At 48.9% G+C, this 21,452-nt stretch overlaps 7 protein-coding genes across 12 annotated transcripts; 4 read left to right on the top strand and 3 right to left on the bottom strand.

Annotated features, from left to right (window-relative positions):
* Positions 1-252: 252 nt before the first annotated feature.
* On the top strand, positions 253-2,241 carry TERG_00728 (uncharacterized protein; the record flags this gene model as incomplete). The annotated part of the gene is made up of 1 exon (XM_003238693.2): positions 253-2,241. The coding sequence occupies one exon, from the start codon at positions 253-255 to the stop codon at positions 2,239-2,241; it is 1,989 nt and encodes a 662-aa protein (XP_003238741.2).
* Positions 2,242-3,766: 1,525 nt separating this feature from the next.
* TERG_00730 (uncharacterized protein) lies at positions 3,767-6,650 on the bottom strand (the record flags this gene model as incomplete). The annotated part of the gene is made up of 2 exons (XM_003238695.1): positions 3,767-5,262; positions 5,327-6,650. 2 exons carry the CDS (start codon positions 6,648-6,650, stop codon positions 3,767-3,769), a joined length of 2,820 nt encoding a protein of 939 aa, XP_003238743.1.
* Positions 6,651-8,859: 2,209 nt separating this feature from the next.
* On the bottom strand, positions 8,860-10,959 carry TERG_00731 (uncharacterized protein). The gene has a single exon (XM_047747643.1). It carries the CDS (start codon positions 9,390-9,392, stop codon positions 9,066-9,068), a length of 327 nt encoding a protein of 108 aa, XP_047603605.1. The 5' UTR covers positions 9,393-10,959; the 3' UTR covers positions 8,860-9,065.
* An 800-nt stretch (positions 10,960-11,759) lies between these two features.
* Positions 11,760-14,053, top strand: TERG_00733 (uncharacterized protein; the record flags this gene model as incomplete). Of its 6 annotated transcripts, XM_047749171.1 has the most annotated exons (4): positions 11,760-12,003; positions 12,156-13,664; positions 13,719-13,990; positions 14,048-14,053. In XM_047749171.1, 4 exons carry the CDS (start codon positions 11,760-11,762, stop codon positions 14,051-14,053), a joined length of 2,031 nt encoding a protein of 676 aa, XP_047605218.1. The 6 variants fall into 6 exon arrangements, with proteins under 6 accessions (XP_047605218.1, XP_047603606.1, XP_047605220.1 ...); XM_047747644.1 differs by lacking the exon at positions 14,048-14,053 and having other exon boundaries at positions 13,719-14,038; XM_047749172.1 differs by lacking the exon at positions 11,760-12,003 and having other exon boundaries at positions 12,101-13,664.
* A 1,168-nt stretch (positions 14,054-15,221) lies between these two features.
* Positions 15,222-17,166, bottom strand: TERG_00734 (uncharacterized protein; the record flags this gene model as incomplete). Its single annotated transcript, XM_003238699.1, has 6 exons — positions 15,222-15,648; positions 15,713-15,914; positions 15,977-16,160; positions 16,225-16,465; positions 16,608-16,842; positions 16,926-17,166. 6 exons carry the CDS (start codon positions 17,164-17,166, stop codon positions 15,222-15,224), a joined length of 1,530 nt encoding a protein of 509 aa, XP_003238747.1.
* Positions 17,167-19,371: 2,205 nt separating this feature from the next.
* TERG_00735 (uncharacterized protein) lies at positions 19,372-19,812 on the top strand (the record flags this gene model as incomplete). The annotated part of the gene is made up of 2 exons (XM_003238700.2): positions 19,372-19,535; positions 19,656-19,812. The coding sequence occupies 2 exons, from the start codon at positions 19,372-19,374 to the stop codon at positions 19,810-19,812; spliced, it is 321 nt and encodes a 106-aa protein (XP_003238748.2).
* A 187-nt stretch (positions 19,813-19,999) lies between these two features.
* On the top strand, positions 20,000-20,827 carry TERG_00736 (uncharacterized protein; the record flags this gene model as incomplete). The annotated part of the gene is made up of 1 exon (XM_003238701.1): positions 20,000-20,827. The coding sequence occupies one exon, from the start codon at positions 20,000-20,002 to the stop codon at positions 20,825-20,827; it is 828 nt and encodes a 275-aa protein (XP_003238749.1).
* Between the last annotated feature and the right edge of the window lie 625 nt (positions 20,828-21,452).

Consider the following 21,452-nt stretch of genomic DNA (forward strand, 5'->3'; position numbering starts at 1 on the left):
TCCCAGAAAGAAGCGGAATAGACGACCTTCCTTTGCTCCAGCTGGTGATAACTCTCATTTCCAGTCACCGCTCAGTCGTCGAGTCGACACGCAACCAAATGAAGAGAACGAAGATACGAAGGATGCCTCTCTGACAGAGACTCGTCCACGCTCGTTCTACAACCTTGGAAGATCCGGCGGTGGAAATCTCAGTGAGACCAGCCTTGAGAGTGAAGCCTTGCTGGATCACCGGTAAGCCAACCACCTAACAACATGCTCTTTTCAGTGACCGTCGTTTTTCTAGCTGGTAATGCTAATACTCCTAGAAATCAACCCATGATGCGCCCGCGCCGAGAAAGCAGACTAGCCCAGAGCTTTCGCCCCGACCAACTGCTCGTTGAATCCCCTACCAGCTCACGTACAAAGATACGCAGACACGAGACCTTACCAGAGGACGACTTCGCCATCACAGACGACCGTTCGCCGTTGTTAACTTCATCAGCACAGAATGGCGGTGCTCTCCGGGGCTATGGATCTGACTCAAGATCACCCTATACTATGCCACCAGGTATGGGCAGCCCAACATCAAGGCGGTCACCACAAAACAGCTATACGCCTGATGCCTTCTCAGCTTCAAGGCAGGGATACGATGTCAACAATCCGCCTTCTATGCCCGGAAGCCCCAAAATTATTCCCAATAATATGGGCTATGATGAGACAGTAATAACAGGACCTGAATTCGTTCGCCAACAGTCTCCAGAAGCGCTGAGTTGCCACAGCCTACCCATGGATGCAGTAGTCAGTGTGGATGCGGACTCGAGAAGGCCAGGATTACAATCCAGACATGGGTCAATGTCGCGCTCTCCGGCAGATCTACAGCGCCGCCGAACACTTACTCTTCCAGTGGAAGAAGATGTATGCTTCCCTGCTAGTGGCCTTTCAGATCTCGGCGAAGAAGATCTTCAGTCACATATTCCAACCGGCGGAGATACCCGTGAGCGTAGACGGCGGTCACGGAGAGTTTGGCCTGACCTTTCAGTGTTGGATGAATGGAGCCAGCATGAGAAGGAGGCTCGCAGTGGTGGAACCCGTTCCAAGAGAATTGACGAACCGGTGCTCATCGGGGGGAGACTAAGAACTCGAAATCTGGCGTGGAAACAAGACGAAGAAGAGGAAGCACCGTACCGTTTCACCTATTTTAATGAAGATTTTCAGAGCACCTTACACAGCCAAACACTATCAGAACTTGAACAACCTGGCCAAACTTTCCGAGACCTTTTCATCCCAGAACCTCCACTACTAGAAGACGATTCTTCAGATGAAGAAGATGATTCCCCCGCTTATAGCGGTATAACAGGCCGTGATAAACACCCGTCTATATCAACAAATGCCAATCACAACACAAACAATCTTCCAGACCTAATATCAGACAACCCGGATAGCACATCCCAACAGCCTACCAATGGCAATAGCCGAGCTCCTAGTCCTAAGAAAGAGCCGCGATATGGACCCCGACCTACCTTCTGGCTTGATGTTCTCAGTCCCACTGACAGTGAAATGAGAATCATTGCTAAAGCATTTGGGATACACGCCTTGACCGCAGAGGATATTATGATGCAAGAAGCACGAGAAAAGGTCGAACTGTTCCGGAATTACTACTTCATCAATTACCGTACCTTCGAGCAAGATGTCAACAGTCCTGATTTTCTTGAGCCCGTGAATATGTACGTAGTAGTTTTCCGAGAGGGTCTCCTCAGCTTCCACTTCTCTCGAACTCCCCATCCAGCAAACGTCCGCCGAAGGATCCGTCAACTCAAGGATTATTTAATCCTGAGCGCAGATTGGATATCATATGCTATCATTGACGATATCACTGACGTTTTCGGCCCTCTCATCCATGCTATTGAAGAAGAAGTCGACGAGATTGATGACAAAATCCTACGCCTACATTCCGACGACAAGGAAATGGGTTCTGATCAAAACAACGAAAAGTCTGCCGCTTTAGAGGAAAGTGGCTCTGGAACCAATATGCTTCGCCAGGTCGGTGCGTGCCGTAAGAAAGTTATGGGGCTTTACAGGCTTCTAGGCAACAAGGCAGATGTTATCAAAGGGTTTGCAAAGCGCTGCAATGAGTTCTGGGAAGTTGCCCCGAAGTCTGAAATTGGACTCTACCTGGGTGACATCCAGGATCACATCCTGACTATGACAAGCAATTTGACTCATTACGAAACGTATATCGGCCCCATTCCCTTCGTGGCCTAAGACCCATGCACTGACATTCAATCCTAGGCTGCTCTCCCGTGCGCATTCAAACTATCTTGCTCAGATTAATATCCGAATGAATGAACGACAAGAACAAACAGCCGATGTCCTAGGCAAACTTACCGTACTCGGCACCATTGTCCTTCCAATGAACATAATCTGCGGCATGTGGGGGATGAACGTCAAGGTTCCTGGACAAGACGTCGAAAGCCTCAACTGGTTTTGGTCAAGTATGTTTCCAGAGTATCTGACTTCAGCCCACCAATCACTCATAAGTGCTGGCTGCTAACACTTCGTTATAGTAACTGCCGGGCTGGTGCTTTTCGCAATTGTCTGCTTCTATGTCGCCAAGCGCGTTTACCGCATCGTGTAAGCGGCATAGTTATATATACCGCTGGGAAAGGGATCCACCCTTCTCTTCCGTTATTTGGATACCATCTTTGTCGCCTTCCCTTTTTGCATGGTATAAATGATAAAAGCACGAGTACGGTTTGGATTTTTTGAAGCATGGCGGCATGAATTATTGGATTGGAATCCAACTGATCAATATTTCTGACAATATATGGGAATTTTTATGTGGTTCTTCGTTCCTCAGAACCATTTTATTTACGGTTCGACTGTTGGTTTATACGGAAAGTTGAGTTAGAAAAATCTCGGCAGCATTTTATTTCTCTCTATATATTAGCCCTAGAATCAAATGTTGGATATTTTTCTATTGATGAGGATTAATTGAGTATATATTAAACTATGTGAATTTCAGGACTCTATGGATATATCTCCATAATGCCATTCCATTCCACTTGTAGTTATATCGTATGTTCCTCTCACATTCTGTATGAATCTGTTGTAGTTATATTTGTATTCATGGCAAACTTGTTCCAGTTGATAACATAGGAGAAGATGAAGCAGGTGAGGACATGGTAAGAGGCGCTGTTAGGTGGAGATCTTCAACTGCACCTTCTCGCTATGCCTCGTTTGCTTCGGCTCTTAAAGGAGTGTGCTGTTGAGTTGGCGGCAAAGGCCAATGCAGAGGCCCAAAGTTAGTACAAAAGAAATTGAAGAGAAAACCCCGGCTTGCGCCCATAATTCCCAGATTCCCCGGTCTATTTTGTTGTCATTGGTGTTGTTGTCATGATGTTTCCCCCAGCAATGTCAAAGAAACACGGATTTTTCCCTTTTCACGGGAGCATATACATAGGAACAAACGCAACGACAAAAAATATTAAAGTGAAAAAAAGAAGGAAAGGAAAGGAAAGAAAATCAAAAGCCATTAAAACAGCTATGCATAGTAACAGCAAGCAAGAGGGGTATAAAGTGTTTTGTTATAAAAATCGCTTTAAAAAACAAGATAAGCAAAGCAGGCTCAGAGCGATAAACTCAAGGCTCGTGGAGAATCATCATATAATAATGCGCGCAAGATGGCTCTCTTTTGCAAAATGAAGAGATAGAAAATTCGTTGAAATATATTCAAAAGTTCAAAGGTAGTCGTACAGACGATCTACGGCTGGGAGATCTTAATACCCGTTCAAGGTAAGAGGGTCGGCGTGACTGAAGAGGTCGAGGTTTCTGTGAACGCCTTAGCTGTGACTGTCTTTGTGGGAGCGGTCGGAGTAAGGGTCGATGTCGAAGTTGGCTTTGCGTTGCCTTTGTCAGGTAGAACGGCAACTTTTGCACTGACGGGCGCGCTCTGGATTATCGAACTTAGCGGAAGCTCATATCTTACAACGCCCCTAACTATTAACTCGAAGGGGTGTTGCTGGATTTTCTCCCAGCGCAAAGAACCACCTTCCTCAGTCCTATTTCCCGGTTTCGGGACACGGATTTGAGCGGTTGAGTTGGAAGCAAGGTGTTTCCAGGGCGAAGGAGTAAACGTAAGCGGGGAATCAAGATGGAAAACCCGACCCAGTAGCATAGTTTGTGGACTGGGAGCAGAAGGATCATGGATGGGGTCAGTGCCTTTGTCAACATTTCCTTCAGCTCTTTGTCGCTGCTCAGCCTCAACATCGAACCCTCTCGAAGCGAGAGAAAGGATAGCTCGCGACTTGCTATCGCCTGTACGAGGCAGAAGCCTCGTTTCACCTAAATCCATTTCCTCCACTTCCAGGAATTTGCTCTTCGCAAAAATGTTCACATCTAGGTGGTTGACGGTCAGAGTGAAAAGGTTTGGATTGACCGCTTGAACATCCAGGTCCATCATGAGCAAGGCTTCCGAGGCAAGGACGTTCTGAATCCCTCGAATTTGTACATTGGTCAACGTCTTGGTCACACCGACAACAAATACAGCGGTTCCGGCCCCAAGGATAAGGACAAGGACAAGTAGGAGTGTGCAGAGTGTAGCTCGGGCGAACCATCCGCGGCGTCGTTCTTCCATGTACTCTAGTTGTCGGAGGCTTGAACTGCCAGGTCGCCGACCGTGGCGGGAGCGAATATTACGTCCGTTAGGGCCATTCACCAAAGGTGTACGTTCATCATCAGCACCCTCTGCGTCAAAGTCGTAGCCATAGTCACCATCTTGTTTAGAGGAAAGCCGATGGGGTGCGCTGTTGCCATTTACTGATGAATATCGAAAGCCCTTGGACGTCGGCACCTGCTGCGAAGAGAAAAAACGTGCATGGTCGAATAACGATGTATTTGCTCCACTGCGGGCATGCCTGCCAGTATGATGTCTGGTGGTATGAATATTATGGCCGTTAATTCGTGAGCTGCCACGTCCGGAAGACATAGTATCGTCACCGTCAAAAGTGTTGTAGGTATTGTTAGTAAACTTCATACTTCGCTTGCCAGAAATTCCATGAAAACCGGGAGTGTCACGAAGGACTGATCGAGTGCGGCCACCGTACTGGTCAAGTTGACTGACGGCTGAAGCAGTTGAAGGGGTTCTAGAATGATACCTATGCTGGCGGGCTGGATGAGGGTCACGGGGATTAGATTCATAGACAAACGTCTCCGCAGAGTCGGAAGAGTCCGCATCATCCACTGCACTAGCGACCTTGGCTTCGAAGATATCCGCCTTCGAGGACACTGAACAAAGGTTATTAGTACGTTGTCTAACAATGAACAGCATATATAGGAAGAGCCGACTTACTCCCTCCGGGTGGCACCGTGGTTTTCCTGGATGCCTTCTTCTTTTCTTTCTTGGGCCGGATAGTCTCATCACTTCTACGTTCTCTTAATGTGCCAGTTCCTCCACGTTCTGTCGCTGGCCCGCCTAAGGGCACCTGGGGAACAGAGCTAACTGTCTCAGTCTCTACAGTCATGTTGGTCATGGATATTTCTCCCGGCTTTCCACGAGCAGAGCTGAGCGAGGTGAATGACCGCTTTGGGAGTACATCACCCGCATTCGGCCGTGCTGTGACAGAAGGATTCCTTCTATGAGAATCTGAGGGGCGTCTAACCATTCTTTTCTTCCCGCTTGAGTCCGAGCCACTTTCACCACCAGGTTTAGACGAGGTATCATCTTTCCCGCGTTCTTTCTCATCGAGTTTAGAATCTAGAGTGGTATGAGAATCGGTTGGTGTAGGAGTTCCAGCCTCTTCGACAGTTTCAAGCATAGAACCTGCCACGCTCCCAGTACGGGACAGGTTACGGCTAATGCTCCGCATTTGGCTATCTTCGGAGTCTTCAGTCTGTTTTTCCAATTGCTGTTGTTGCTGTTGTTGAGATGACTGCTGCTGCTGACATCTACTATCTTTCTCCTGGTTTGGCAGTCGAGCTGACTCAGGAACGCTGTCCGGTAGGCTGAAGGATGATAGGTTAGACTGTGGCTGAGGTGACTTCAGCCCTGGAGAGCGTTGGAATTGTGAATCGATTGGTTTGTTTGTAAAGGACGGAGAGATCGGAGAGAGACGTCCTAACGTGTCGACTGGCGGAGGTAGCAAGGGTTTGTTCACGTCGGCAAGCTGCTTATGGCCGTTCTGTGACTGTGGTTGTGTTTGTGAAGAAGAGACAGCGGCGGCTCCGCTTGGAGAGCGAGGTATACTAAGATCTCTGCTGCCTTTCCGTGATCTGGATATGGATCGAGATGTGGACGTCGGTGAGTGGGCGGCTGCTTGAGCAATGGCTGAGCGCGGTATGCGCGGTATGGGAGATGTCTCTCGCGAGGAATTAACAGAGTTGGGAGAGGAGGACATATGCAGAGGTCTGCCATGGTGAAGGTGGAGAGGCTTTGGACGCAATGATGGGTCTATGGGTGCGGGAGCGATTGAGGGGTGCAGTATGGTTGGAGGTAATAGGGAAGTCGCCCTAAATTGGCTCTGCTGCTCGCGTGCACTCCCGGCGCCATTCCCGTTGGTGCTGGTGCGGCCTTCGGGGCCAGCGGAAGTATGAGCATCTTGTCTGACAGTGTCATCATGTGATGGCACAGCTGGCGTTGGCCTGGATGGGGAAGAGAGGCGGCTAGTAGATGACATGACGGGGATTTAGGGAGAGGGGAATATGGAGAGTAAAGGGTATCGTTCTTGTCGAATCCGACACGAGGGCGTTACCACGAAGATGATCGGCCAGCGAGAAATGGATGGACAGGGTGAATTATCAAAATGAGGCGTTCATAGGTCAACAAATCCCCATTATGTTGAGATTGGCCAGCTATCAAGGGACGGACTCGGATGGAATTGAAAAAAAAAAAAAAAGGAGCTTGAAAAACCAAATATGGGCGCAAACAGAAAACGGATTTGTCAGTGCTAGAGCGATTAGAAATGGAGCATAGGCGAGCTGTGCTGGATCGGTTATACAGGGGTGACGATCATGATCCAGCTCTGGAAGCGGCAGCCTTTCCCTCCCCGAAATATATCGAATGCGTTAAGTGGTTTGATGCCAGGCTGCTTGGGCAGTTCCGCAGGACAGGCTTGACAAGATGGGCGGACCGATCCAGGCTCCCTCCCGCTCTGCCGTCCAACGATCAAGCTGCACGAATTGAGCAGCAAGGGGTCGAGAGAGAGGAACAGCAAAACAAAAAAAAAAAAAAATAAACCAGATATATCTGTTTCGACTGCGGCGAGGAAGAGGGAGAAACAACAGGTAGGGCCCAATAAGGATGGCCCACGTCAACGCGCGAGGCGAGGAAACCTGGGGCCGGCCAGGGCCAGTAGGAGGCAGACGGCAAGACAGCGATCGCAACAGGTCTAGGGAGCCAGCAAAGTGAAGCTGGACATGGAAGAGGCCTAGTCCGTCAGTCTGCTGGCCTGTCGAAATGGGGAGGTCGTCTGTTTTGGCAGTTGTGAAGAGGTCGATGCCGGAAGCTTGTTTATTGGGCTACTGCGAGTTATGAAGCGGATGCAGGTGTCGTAGCTTGGGCAGCAAGCCGCGGGGAAGATGAGCAGCCAGTTGAACGCAGCCAGCGAGGCAAGACAGGCGAGCAAGGCGAGAAAGGCGAGTCTGAGCGTGTTGTCCTTTTGCATATAAAGAAGAATCGAGGTTGAAGTTGAAGTTGCGAAGCCGAGAAAGTCGAAGTTGAAGAAGTTCGAAGGCCTCGTTTTGCGGGTACCGTACGATACATAACAAACCTGCTGACTAAGGCGGCTGCTTCACTCCCGAGTGTCCCGGTCCATCTTTTTCCACGCAGGGTCTACGGGCCGAGAATAGCTCCGGTAATCGCATTACGAGATGGGTACAAAGCGGTGAGCAGAAAGTTGCGTCACTTGTATTTTTTTGATATTTTGTGTTATTAGCATAGGGGGATATAAAAAAAATAAAGGAGAAAAACGGTGAGATGACGACAGTGAGGGCGATGGAGACGCGGAGGTGCAGAGCAGAGGCTGGGGAGTCGAATGGGATCAGAGAGGAACGGTAGAGTCATGTTTCATCTTTGGGAGATATGATGTAACGGGCGAGAAAGCAGGAAAAGACGCCCTTGACCACGCAAGGACGGGACGAACAAGACGAGGAATGACAGCGAAGCAGACGGAGAACGAAGAGAATTTTCTACCCTTGAACCCTGGCCTGCCTTGCCTTGCCTTGCCTTGCTGATGAAGTCGGGTCTAGCCCTTCAAAGCCAAGGAAGGCTGGAGAAGTTAGCTAAGTTAGTAATGCTGGCTGGCTCAGCAGAGACGAGATGGCGATAGATGCAGGACCAGCAAAGAGACGAGAGATATTGGGATCTCCCATCGACACAATCTGCGTTGCTATCAAGGCCCCAATCCCAATCCCCTTCTCACGGCTTACACCACCAGAAACAGTTGGCGATGCCCGCCCAGAAGGTGCTTGTTACCGCTAGGAGTCCCCGGCCTTCGCTGGCTCGCTGACGAGGACGGGCTGGATGGGGAAACGCATGCTGAGCAAAGTCAGGCATCTCTGGCACATGGTTCTGGAACATCGGCTTCAGGATCTTGTCGTTGGCGAAGTGCCGTCGTTCAGCAATGCCGCAAGATTTTCTAAGTAGAAGCAAAGCATATTAGGCCAGCTCAACTCAAGATACATCATGGGATTCAGATCATACCGGGAAAGTCTCTGATGGTGCCAAAAAAAAAAAAAAAAAAAAGGCCGCCGCCACCGCTGTGAACAAGAGTCTCGCTCTTCGGTCTCGGCTGCCAGGACTTGCTGCCTGCAATGCGGTACGGCGCTCAGGCTCCCGTCCGGACCTCCTCGGTCCACAGTAATTACCCTCGATTTCAGCTCATCGGCGGGATGAAGGATGTATGCTTGATTCCCAGCGGATCGAAGATATTTTTCTGAAAGTATTCGACTCGTCACCTATTCGTGGCTCTCTCAACCATGACACCAGCCCAATCGATGTTGACATGGGTATCAAACAGTGTAAACGAGGTGATATCATGGCCCTCAAGTATATCAGACACTCACACTCCATACACCAATTCTCACCGGGCCGGCTAACTAGCCAGTGACTGCATATATTGCTCTATTATACAGATATTCCCCTTGACATCGGCCAGCTTCTTTTTGAGACTTGAATATCCAAACGCAGCTGCCAGTAGAGACACATTAGCACCGACATAAATAACTAATATTGCATCAGTATCTTCAAAGAAACACGCCGGTATGGGAGAGTAGCACACAAGGAGTGATGCCCTCTTTGAAACAAAAGTGCCATCATCCTGAAGGACTTTGGCCTTTTTCAACTCCGGGTAGAGTTCTTCCAGAAGCCCGAAATCATCCCGAGACAACCGGTCTCGCTCAACCAACTGTCCAGTAACCATCTTGGTACGGGATACTAGGTAGTAATGTCAGGGGCTCCTTTGAGGCCGCATCCCCTTGCCCTCCTGCTGTATAGCTGAGTAGCTCGTCTCTTTGCTTGCTGAGCATCATGAACGTGGCACATGGAGCCTATTTCCCAGATCAAAACAGCTCTCATCGACAACCTTGCGAATGGCAGTGATGCCTCTTAGAGTGATAGACTTCCCCATCTGGCCCTGGTATTAATTTTGTGCAGCCTACCTCATTTAAATCAAGCAATGTCTGTCTTGTGAGCCTGAATATAGTACTCCGTACACATGAAGCGATTGGATTTTAAAAAATTGCCCTCTCTGCGCATCAGTTCGGGGCTATCTGCGGCCAGAGATATCCAGAGCCATTTGATTAAAATCACAAGTTAGTTGGTTAGGCAGCAATAGATGTCGTATGATATCTATATCCAGAAAAGGGTTGAATCCAGATGGTTTCCCCAGAACGATGAAACTAATGAGATACGGTTAGACAAACAGAACCGACTACTTGATGGCAGGCAACCAAGTTTAACGAAACATAGTATAAGTTTAGGCTATCCAGACTCGTCACCAGTTCTCCATATTTTTGCTCCATCATACTCCATCATACTGTGTGTTGGTGCCTGACTTCAACTCAGCTTGCTAATCGATGTTGACTAGGTGGAGGCATGACTTATCAAAGATGAGACTCCGCTGGGCCGAATCCTGCTACGAACTGGGAGTTAATACACATATCGGGAGATATTTGTTTTAGAATATCCCCTGGATGGCTCAAAGATAAGCGCCAGGGCTGCAGTTCATATACAGAAGGCTGAGAAAGCAGGTACTTTCTTTCAAAATTGAAGTAAATCTTGAGCCGTCTGTTCGGGGAATAGGTATTATCCAAGAGTCAACAATGATGGCCGTTAACAAGGCTTGATCTCGTTAGGCACCACCAACCCAAGCCCATAGGGCTAACGTTTGATCCGGCGGCAAGGAGGCCGTATGTCCATGTACATCATAATAGACCGCGAACCTGGCCACAGGCACGGTATGCTACCAGATTGTTGACGCGAACACCAACCATAAAGATATCGCCATTCTCTTATTTTCTCCTTCTTTTCCCCAGTAATGAGCAAGGCCAGTGGCATATCCATCACAAAGAGGATTATAAGCAAACGTTAACTATCCACAACATCCGTCCTTCGCCCCGGATGATTTCTCTGCGCGACGCCTGCTTTTGCCATCGGCGTCTCCCGATGTTTCGAGGTGTATCCGCGGACTGGGAACTCCGCGGCTCAAATAAAGTTGCTCCGTACAGCCGTCTTCTGGAGATGGACATGTTGAAGAGTGGAGTGGATTTTGAATTATTAATCTCTCGGTGTCGTAGTGGCGAGCGAGTCGTAGCTGTGTCTGTGACTGTGAGCTGTAGTTGTCGAGCGTTGATGTTGATGTTGACGTTTGACGTTGATATAGACAAGAAGAGCAAAAGGGCGGTTGCTGGTTCTGCCGCGGCCCGCCGCCTCCCTTTTAGGCAAACCAGACTTCACCTCGTCAACCTCAACGCCAACCTCAACATCAAACCGCAATCTCGACATCTCCAGGCTCATCAGCCTCGCCAGCCCCAACTTCTGCTTCTCCGGATCGTCGCCACGTAACTGCAAATAGAACAGCCATCACTGGGCTGAGGGAGGTCGACCAGGCGCCATGCATCGGTCTCTGGCGTCAATCAGCCCTGACACGCCCGGGCCAACGCCCGGCAGGGCTGACGAGGAGCACAGAACGCCGACTTATCCATGAATGCTGCTGGTCTATTCATAGTAAAATGAGCTATCGAGGGATTAAAGAATCATATTCCGTCATCTCTGTGGACTCCAAACAGCGCTGATTCGGCCCTAGTGTCGCCTCATACCCCAGCTGAGCAAGCAACACGTTGAGTGTGTTTGCTCTTTTCCTGGATCTACCAGCATTTTCTCGTCAGAAAACTTGGAATGATGTCATGCTAAGAATGCTCGTATTACGGTGTATGAGTATGTATTAGCTTCGTGTGCAGGACGCATATTATATATGCATTGCCCAGTCGAAAGCTTGTATTCCGCTGTATCCCGTTGTACCCGGTTGTCAAGGATACAACCCTGCGATCAGCCAAGTCGCACTTGGGCATTAACAGCCCCGCCCCAAGTCAACTCCCTTTCATCCTTTCTCCAGAGAGCTCGGTTCTTCCTCGTCAGCTCTTCTCTCACTGCTGCTATTCCCCTCTTTCAAAGCACTATTGATCAGGGTTCCAGCCGAGGGATACCGCGTACTCTTCCCTGACTTCAGAGTACAAAATTCCCAATTATCAACCAATATCCGCCCAATCCGGGCTCCATTTTTCCCAGAATGAGTCTCCGAGGAAGAGAGTACCAGTACTTCTACGAAGACGACGAAAACGAAGAACTTGATACAATCTCACGGGCGTCTGAACCCCGATCTTCAAACGGTGGAAGTTACTATATTAAACGCTACGTCATTGCGCCCGACTCCCGTTCCCACCGGGACGATTCTGGAAGCGAGATCTTGCCCCGCCGCCTTAATACGATGGACCGTCGCCAGGAGTATGAATATGTTGACATCGACCGCGAATGTAAGTCTTATATTTATTTATTTATTTATTTTTTTTTTTTTTTTTCAATTTTTCTTCACTTCTCCCTTCCAACTCATTCATCTTTTCACCTACCCATATGTCGACCAAAGCTCTTAAGGTCCCTATTATGACCCCAGCTGAGGAGTACACAGCATACCGGGGGTCAACCTATTCTCCCCATGAAGATGAATACCAGGTTGTTCGTCATCATTCTGATGGCATAGAAGATCGCACTGTCTTCCATCGATCACCCCATGACTCTGATTACTGGTATGAGCGCCGCATTCGAGAATATGATGAGGATCCCCGAGACTATGACGACCGCTACTCGGACCGCTATTCAGATCGTTATTCAGATAGCCGATCAAGCCTGGGACATCGCCGTCGACATCATCGCCATGATCGCGATTACGAAAGCGATGACGAGCATGATCATCATCGTAGGCACATGGCAGAAGGCGCTCTTGCTGGTGTCGGTGCCGCAGAGTTATGGCGGCGCAATAGCAGAAAGGACCACGGAAAAGAGCATTCTGGCACTCTTTCACGCCTAACGAAGGACCTTGGCGCTGGAGCAGTGGGCGCATATGCTGTGGACGCCATATCCAGACACCGAAGCAAATCTCGCCGTCGCGCTGACTCTCTAGATCGTGGACGTGATCGTGAGCATTACAGTCACAGACATCGATATCATAGCAGACATCATCGCAGCCGGTCTCGCCGCCATCGTTCTCGTTCCTCTTCATCTCATTCACGTACGAAGACGCTTGCTGGCCTTGGGATTGGCGCAGCTGCTATTGCTGGCGCCGTAGCTATCGCGCATAAACATGCAGAAAGCAAAGCTGAGAAAGAAAACGCTCCTAAGTCTGAGAAGCAGCGCGGCCGAAAGAGCCACTCCCGACACCGTCGTCACCGCCAGGATTCACAGTCTACCCAATCTTACTCATCTGACACAGAAGATTCGGAACAGCGACGCAAAAAGTCTGCTGAGCATCGCAATCAGCGAATGGCGGAAGCCGGTCTTGCCGGTGCTACAGTAGCGGGAATTGTTGAACATGCTCGCAGCAAGTCACGCTCCCGCAGAGGCCATCGTTCCAGGTCTCGCTCTCACAGCCGAATAAGGCAGGGTATACCCATTGCTGCTGCAGGACTGGGTAGTGCAGCTATTGCTGCAATGTATGAGAACAACAAGCAGAAGAAAGCTGAAAAGAAACATGAAATGGACAAAGAAGAACGACGTCGCTCTCGTTCGCGCTCCCGACATCGACGATCGCGGTCAACATCTTACTCAGATGCGGCGCGAAACATGGCTGGTCTTGACATCAATGACAGATCCCAGCCTCCAGAACTAATTCAGTATGGCGACGATCCTGTCTATGGTCGCATCCCGGCTGCGGATTATTATGGCCGCCCTGATCAGCCTCGGCTAGAAGAGCCATCACGCAGACGCAAGAGTCGCAACCGATCGAGGCATGACTCTTACAGCGATTCAACTGAATACGCTGGGTCTGATAGTGAAGAGCGACGCCGAAGAAGGAAGGATAGGAAGGACAGGCGTGAAAACCGTTCACGTAGCCGTCACGGAAATGGAAATCTTGCCGCAGGGCTAGCTGCCGCCAGCCTAGCTGCGGGAGCTGGGTATGCAGGACACGAATATGCAAAGCGTAAGTAGTCATATTCCTTCCACAATGAGTATGCTGATTGACCAATAATTGTAGACCACCGTGATCAGAAGCATAGCAATGGCCGTGCTGAATATGATAGGGACTACCGTGACCCATATGAAGAAGAATATCCGTCCCCTCCTGGCCCACCTCCAGGGCCTGCTTCATATCAACCTCCGGCAGCGCAGGAGTACTATGGTGTTCCTCCTCCCCCAGGACCACCTGGGGGAAGGGGATATCCTCCTCCACCCGGACCTCCACCTGGGCCAGGTTACTTTGGTGGCCCAGGGCCAGGGGGACCTCCAGTATATCGAGGAGATGAGAATGTATGTTTCCGCAAAACCCTTGCTTCGTATAATGTTGTACACGACTAATAGGAGCAGGTGTAAAGGTTCCACAGCCATCTCGCCAACACCAGAATGGGTACGGAGAAAGAGGAGTAGAGGGGAATGGAACCTCAGAGAGACCCTTATTTAAATCGCCTACATTAAGCCCAGTTCAAAATCACAATCGCCCATTATCTGAGCTTTCATCGTCCTCGTCACTGTCTCTGCCGCACTCTCACAAGCCAAAGAATGACAAGGTGCCTACCCGTCGGAAGTCTGTCCAGTTTAACCTTCCATCGTCATCCTGTGATGGGTATGAAAGTGACGACAACGATTCTGCTTCTGATTCCGATGCAAATCTTGATCACGACAGACGAGTTCATTCTAAAGATCACCATTACTCCAATCCTGGTTCTTCTTCGCATCATTCCGGTGACCGAGCGTATTACACTGATAGCAACAGCGTGTCATCCGATTCCACTTATGAGCATTCCCGTCGCTCCGAACACTATGATCCCTCCTCTGAGTATCACAAACCAATACATGTCCAGCGAGAAACCGACCCTGATTCCGACTCTACTATTGAGCTTCCTCCGAGATTCGATGAACACGGTGAGTTACTTGATAGATCACCTCCACACCGGCCACCTTTTCTCGGAGAGAGGTATGTTTTTATGAAAAGATGAAGAAACCTATAATACTTATAAATATGCAAAAAAAAAAAAAAAAAAGGATAGAGGGGTTGGTTTGAGCTTGTGTGTTTTGTGTCTATCATAATGGGTGGCTTTCTCGTCGTTTTATTGTCGTTGTCTTTTTTCTCTATCCTGTTATGATTTTGATATTTTGATATCCTGATTTCGGTGTTTTGTGAAGTACCCTTTTCTCCTCTTTATTTTATTTGATTATTTTTATTTTTATTTTTATTTTTATTTTTTATTTTTTCATGATGATCCAACGGCTGTGCCCTATGATATACTTTGAGAGCAAATGATCTCTAGCTACGAAGTTTGGTACTACTAGCAAGTATACTGTTTATAGTTCATTTTTCATTCTCCGACTTTACAGTTCACCGGACCATCTACTATATTCACCTCGAAAATACTAATGTATGATGAAATTCATGATGATATCTCCCACGCCGAAATTCAATAATAACACGCTAACTAACTCGTGGTTCATAAGTCGTAATATCATCCACTAACCCATAAAGCCTCCACTCAGGCATATAACTTTAATATTGCTTCTGCATACTCCTCTTGATCTCTGCGAATTCCTCATGCTGGACATTCTCTCCGTCTGGTATATTGCTCTCGGCACCGTTTGCATGGCCGTTACTCTCAGGGTTGGCACTCAAAGATACCCTACCGGCACCATCCTTTTTCCCAATCTTATGTACTCGCCCGTTGATGATGACGACGTCGAGTTTTGCATGATCTTGAAGGACAGCGATGTCTTCAAGCGGGTTCCCGTCGACTAGGATACAGTCGGCATAGTAACCTGGCAGGATCTTACCTAGTTCATGTTCGCGCATGAATAGCTTTGCTACGCCAGCGGTAGCAGCGATGACACTTTCATGAGCTGTGAAACCTATGAGTTCCTGGAAGTGCATAAGGTCTCTAGCATATGTGCCATGGGGGGTCCAGGCAAAGCCATAATCACTGTTAGGTAGGAGGCTACGTTAGACGACATTTCTCGTTTCATCGGTCCTAGGGATAGACCTACCCTCCTGGCAAGATTACGATACCACGTCTGTGCATCTCTCGCAGAGCTAAGATCGCGGTATCCCTTTCTTTCCGGTATCCAACTTCTTCTGCCTTTTCAGGCGTGTATCCAAACTTTGCGGCCTCGGTAAATATATTTACTAACCAATTTATGGCTGGGGCAACAATATGTTTTGTCTTGTTCTTTTCTAGCATGTCCATTCCTGTCATAAAGCTATTTAGTAGACTTTTCTCACAATCCGCGGCGAGTTGGTATATGGCTCACCTTCATCGTCGATATACGAGGCGTGATATATAACATCAACTCCATGTTTCACGCACATCTTTACCGAATCCCTTGCTCGAGCATGTGCACAAAGACGTATTCCACGCTTATGAGCCTCATCGACGCAAGCAGCGGTCTCTTCGTCTGTGAAGTAACAATCCTGTGCACTTCTGGTCTCAGTTATCTGTAGTGAGCCATTAACAAACATTCATTCGAGAATTGAGCAGCATTATGTACGTATCACTTACCTCCTCACCAGACATACTGAGTTTTATCTGATCCACTCCGAGCTCAGCATGATGCTTAACCTTTTCCCTCATTTCTTCTGGACCGTCGGCGAATGCAGTGATCCCAGCCACCAGCTCCCCGTCACGTCGGGCAATTTCCATTCCATTTGCCAGGCACCTTGGACCAGGTATATCTCCATCATTGATGGAATCACGAATCACCACGTCTAATCGATCTTTAGCTGCTGCCGCCCCGAAACACCTTCATCGAATAAGTAGTTAGTGAGGCAAATCTGATAATATATTAAATAGATAAAAATTTGATAAAAAGAAAAAAAAGTGACGGGAGAGAGGGATATATCTGGAATATCAGACTGAATAGGATAGAAAGAATTAGTGCGTACATGGTGTAACCGGAGTCCGCATAGCACTGAGCACTCCTGGCAGTGAGCAAAGTATGCTCCTCGACAGCAAGTTCACCAAGGCGCTCAAGGTCGCCTCCGTTCCAGGAGAGATGAGTGTGAGCATCGCCTAGGCCAGACATTAAGGTGCGCCCTCGTCCAAGGATCTTCCGTACACGGGGATTTTTCTTGAGTTCTTCTTTTCCAGGAATATTTCCGACGGCGGTTATCCGCTCCCCTGTACCAATCGTTAATCGCCGCCGATACGTACACTCATGTACCATGCAACCGTCAAACCGTGACAGGCTAAACATGACATACCTTCAATGAGAACATCACCACGGTAGGGTAGCTTTCCTGTAGAGTCCAGAATTTCAACATCTAGGAACATGATCTTGGAGTCTGGATGTGTTCCTGCCATCTCATACTTCTTGGGAGTTAAATGGACGCCGAAATCCAGAGCATCGATGCTAGCAATGTTCCTTGGGGAGCCATCGTAAGGGGGAATCGTGCTCGCCGTTGAGCTCCAAGAGACAGGAGGCTCTTCTATCTTTGATGCCATGGCTTCGCTTGACAATGAGATGATGATGTGGTATGTGTGTATAGATGTATGTGCCTTCGCTTGGGACCCAAATATATTTCAATGGGGCCCTCCTGCTGCTCTTTTAAAGAAAGCTGTTATTCATCTGTAGCACAGTGCTGATATTGATTTAGAGTTTTACTACTCCGTATACAGATGATCCACCTGTGCAAGCAGAGGAGTGACTCTTCAATGTGGAATGTTTATCCGTTTCATAAGAGCTTGAGTTTTGCACTACCATGGCCTGTTCGACGTGTGCGATAGGTACTCGTTGAAAGGGAAGCTGCCTGGTCAACAGCCGCCTTGAGAACGACTGGAGATGCTGGGGTAGGGAGAAGAGAACGAAGACTCTGTCTGACTCCTTTCCCAAATATAAACAACTAGTTATGCTTTCTCCTGTGGATTGTCGGTTGGGAACACAACTGGTTGAAGTCTTCGGGCAGCCTGCCTTCCTTCAAAGGCAGAGTGGAAGAGAGTTCCGCCTTCAGCATCCTGGATTCCGCGAACGATACAACGGCGCTGCAGGTGGACAGATCGACATCCAACAGTCCTTTGTAGTGAACTATTATGCTTTCTGCATGGTTGCAGTCGCGGTGCGCCACAGAGTGAGCGACTGGGGGGAAATCAAAAGAAAAACGCCATTCGAGCTTTCACTGCGCACAGGGCCTGGTTAATGTAGCCTAGAGTGGCGGGCAGCTTGGTTAGTTATGCCTCTTTTTCCCGTCTCTCTCGCGAACTAGCTGGTGGTCAAGTAGCTAGCGAGGTAGCGAGGGAGCCGTCCGCCCTGGTAGCGAGGAGAACTGCCGCGGCAGCACGAAGAACCGGGAGAAGCCAGCATCGGTGGCCAATCGAGGTGACTGTGGACTCGAACTCAGTTATCAATCCGGTGAGGAGGATGGGTACGATATGCCCTTGGAGGAACGGCCGAGTTCTTCCCGCTGGGGGTTAAGAGATATGTATAGAAATAACCGGCAAATTCTATTATTTCCCCGGGGCCAAAATATTAATACGGCGCACACAGCAAACACAGAGACGCCTTTTTGATTGACTTCGAGCTGAACTCTGCATCGTCGAGTGGTTGTTATAACAGTGCTAACTACGGAGCATCTGCAGCGTAACTAGTCTGATATCTTTAGCATATAGTTATGTATGTGCGTCAGGGTAGCAGAGAACTCACGCATGGTGATTGATGCCTTTCGCCGAACGTCAACGGACGCTCAGCACATCGATGCCACTTATGCTATTCAGCCAAAGATGCCATCCATGGTGATGGCCAGCTGGCTGGCAGTTAACTAGGCAGTTGACCGGTTGTCGCCTTCAGTAGTGAACGCTATGCGAGAGGTATAGGGGTCAGCGTAGGCCACCACCAAACAGCCCGAGACAGGCCACTCGCTCCCTCGTAAAAATAAGATCAGGCGGGCGGATTTGAAGCTTCTTGAGCTGAGACTGACAAGTAAAAGCAGCCCGAAGATGGTATTCAGCAGACTCTGGCTCAGCGCTGGGCGTAGCATGACCGCCAGGCTGTCTGTGCAACTGAGCCTGGTCTGCTACGACATAAAACGTTCCACCATTCGCCGTTCAATCGCATCTTGGGGCCCTTTCATTCGCATTTCTTCTTGGTTTTCTCTGTCCCTGGAAGTGCCGTCGTTTGGACGTCTTTCGGTGGATTGATAGCTTCATCCGTTCAATATTTGGATATTTGGCCGATTTGACCAACAAATGGGTGAACCAACTAACTAGTTGAGTTGCCTGTCTGGGATGGCGTTGACGTTGGCGACGACGGGCAAGCAACAAACAACGTTGAAGCCGGCCAGAGAAGAAACGGGATAACTAGCAGGTTCACCAATGCTGGATGCTGAAGATGACGGTCTCCTCGCAGTAGCCATGAGAAAGAGGGAAAGCCGACAGTCGAGGCGCCGCAGCGCCAACATGTCGACAATAAGTTGACGGCCGGCAGCGAACCGGAGCAGGACTGGGATCTCGCTACTCCTGCATGAAACCCATCCGCAGACAGGCTGGCATTGAGAATGCTTTTGAAGAGACTACTCCGTACGGTTATTTACAATTGTTCGCCGTCCAGGACCTTCTCTCGACCGTTGGATACGAGACAGCGGCAAAGGGACAGGACCGTCCTGCTCTCCATTTAGTTACCCGTCTCTGCCCTTGCTCACTCGGCGAGCGAAGACCATGAAGCAGGCGAGACGGCTTCTTCCTCCTTCGTCAGTCCCAGGGACAGCTAGAATATACCGCTGGAGAAAGATTGCCGGCAGCAAGACGCTCTACCAGCACGCTGGCGGAGATGACGGAGAAGGCGGAGGTCTGGAGAAAGACTCTAGAAGGACAGGAGAACAGTTCAATCAGCGGGCTATATCTTGAAGAAAGTGTTTCTTGCAGCTGCTGATATCATATTCTGGCATGGAGATCGCATGGAAGTCCGTGGTCCTCGTGGGGGGATGGTGGACACCTGCCAGGAAGATGAACCCGCCAATGCCAGTGATTGCCATCCCCATGGTCATTCCCGCTGCCGTGGTTGTCTACACCGAAGAGCTGGCCTTCCGAGTGGTCACCTCGAAAGACGGACTGCGTCTCCTTGATGCCCGCTCTTCTCCCATCCAGCCCAAGTCTTAATTGACGGCGCCTCGATCTCAGGGGGCACTCTATAATGGAAGCGGAAGTCCGCATTTCTGGCAATGGAGGAGCTATTTTGTTTCCCTATAAAAGACTTCCAGATGCCTCTCTGTTGGGGAGAAGATAAACAAATCAACATCAGAAATCAAGGGGTTGACGGGTTTCGCCCAATTTGCAGTTTGCAGCCATGGTTGAGAATAATACTTTGTTGACAGAGGTCAGCCATCATGGCAAGCGGCTATACTATAAGCAACAGGGAAATCCAACCGGGCCTCCGATCGTTTTTGTTCACGGCCTTGGAGGGAGGTCAGAATACTATGATCCCCTGATTTCCTCTCTCGCACTGGCAAAGACATACTCAATCCACCAGTTCGATCTCGAAGGTCACGGACGATCGCCTCTATCCACCCGGTCGGCGATGACTATCTCCTCCCTTGCAGACGATGTGGAGGATATCTTCTCATTAGCTGGAATATCAAGCGCCTTACCCGCAATATTAGTTGGATGGTCAATGGGCAGCATCATAGCCACTTTATTCACCACCAAAAACCCGGGACTGGTCCATAAACTCATCCTCCTCGGCCCTCCTCCATGTCCTCTACCCACGGCAGGACAGAACGCAACTCTCGCTCGTGCTGCAGTAGTAAGAAGCAGAGGAATGTCCGCTTTTGCAGACACCGTTGCTACGGCTGCCACATCATCGCTTACCAGAAGCAAGAAACCAGCCGTCTACACAGCAGCACTGTCTACACTTTTAAGCCAGGATCCAGAGGGCTATGCAAGGGCGTGCACTGCACTGGCCAACGAATCTAAACCTCTAGACCTCGAGAAGCTCACTTGCCAGACTTTGATCATCACTGGTGATGAAGATAAAGTCAGTCCGCCGGCTACCTGCAGTGCTATTGCTTCATCTATACCCAACTGCGAACCTCCGGTTGTTCTGAAGGATGTGGGCCACTGGCATGTTCCTGAAGATATAGATGGAGTATCAAGATCGATCCGGGCTTTTCTTTGACTCGACGGGTATCTAAATACTATTATATTGGGAATTTCTTTTGGGATGTTATTTTTTTCGTCTTTTTAATAAATTGATAGGATTCGGGTATGTTAATATGTCAGATAGAGGAGCCCATATCTATAGACATATTGCAGCACGGTATCTTGACGATTAGGGATTGTGACTTGGGATGGGTTGGCTCTCTATATATAAACCTGGCTGGACAAACTGATATCCAGCTTCGGTATCTACCACCTATTATATGTTTGGGACTATTTATGATATATATAACTGGAATTCGGCTAATAATGCTTAATTGAGAGCATCAAAATGATGTTCTACTGCATTACTACTCAGTAGGAAGATGATTCAATCTGTTTCAATTGTATCTTTACTATATTTTTCCATTGCAGACACTGGAAGGCCGATGCGTAAGACAACTCATCCGGCAGCACTTCTCTAGTCCATGCGTCATCCCGTAGTAAGTCTGTATCCTAGTTCCTTTACTCACGATTCAACTAATTAGATATAGCCTGATCTCCCTGTTCTCAAGCCCTCTGATGACCTATATGGCCCGGCTTATCGAATATATGACTCTTCGAACTCGACTTGCGATATCTTCAACAAGAATATGGGTTCAATT

Source organism: Trichophyton rubrum (assembly GCF_000151425.1).
Source record: "Trichophyton rubrum CBS 118892 genomic scaffold supercont2.1, whole genome shotgun sequence".
NCBI classification, from domain to species: Eukaryota; Fungi; Ascomycota; class Eurotiomycetes; order Onygenales; family Arthrodermataceae; genus Trichophyton; species Trichophyton rubrum.

Coding starts and splice junctions, on each gene's coding strand:
- TERG_00731 (XM_047747643.1), bottom strand. CDS start 9,392: ATGGTTACTGGACAGTTGGTTGAGCGAGACCGGTTGTCTCGGGATGAT.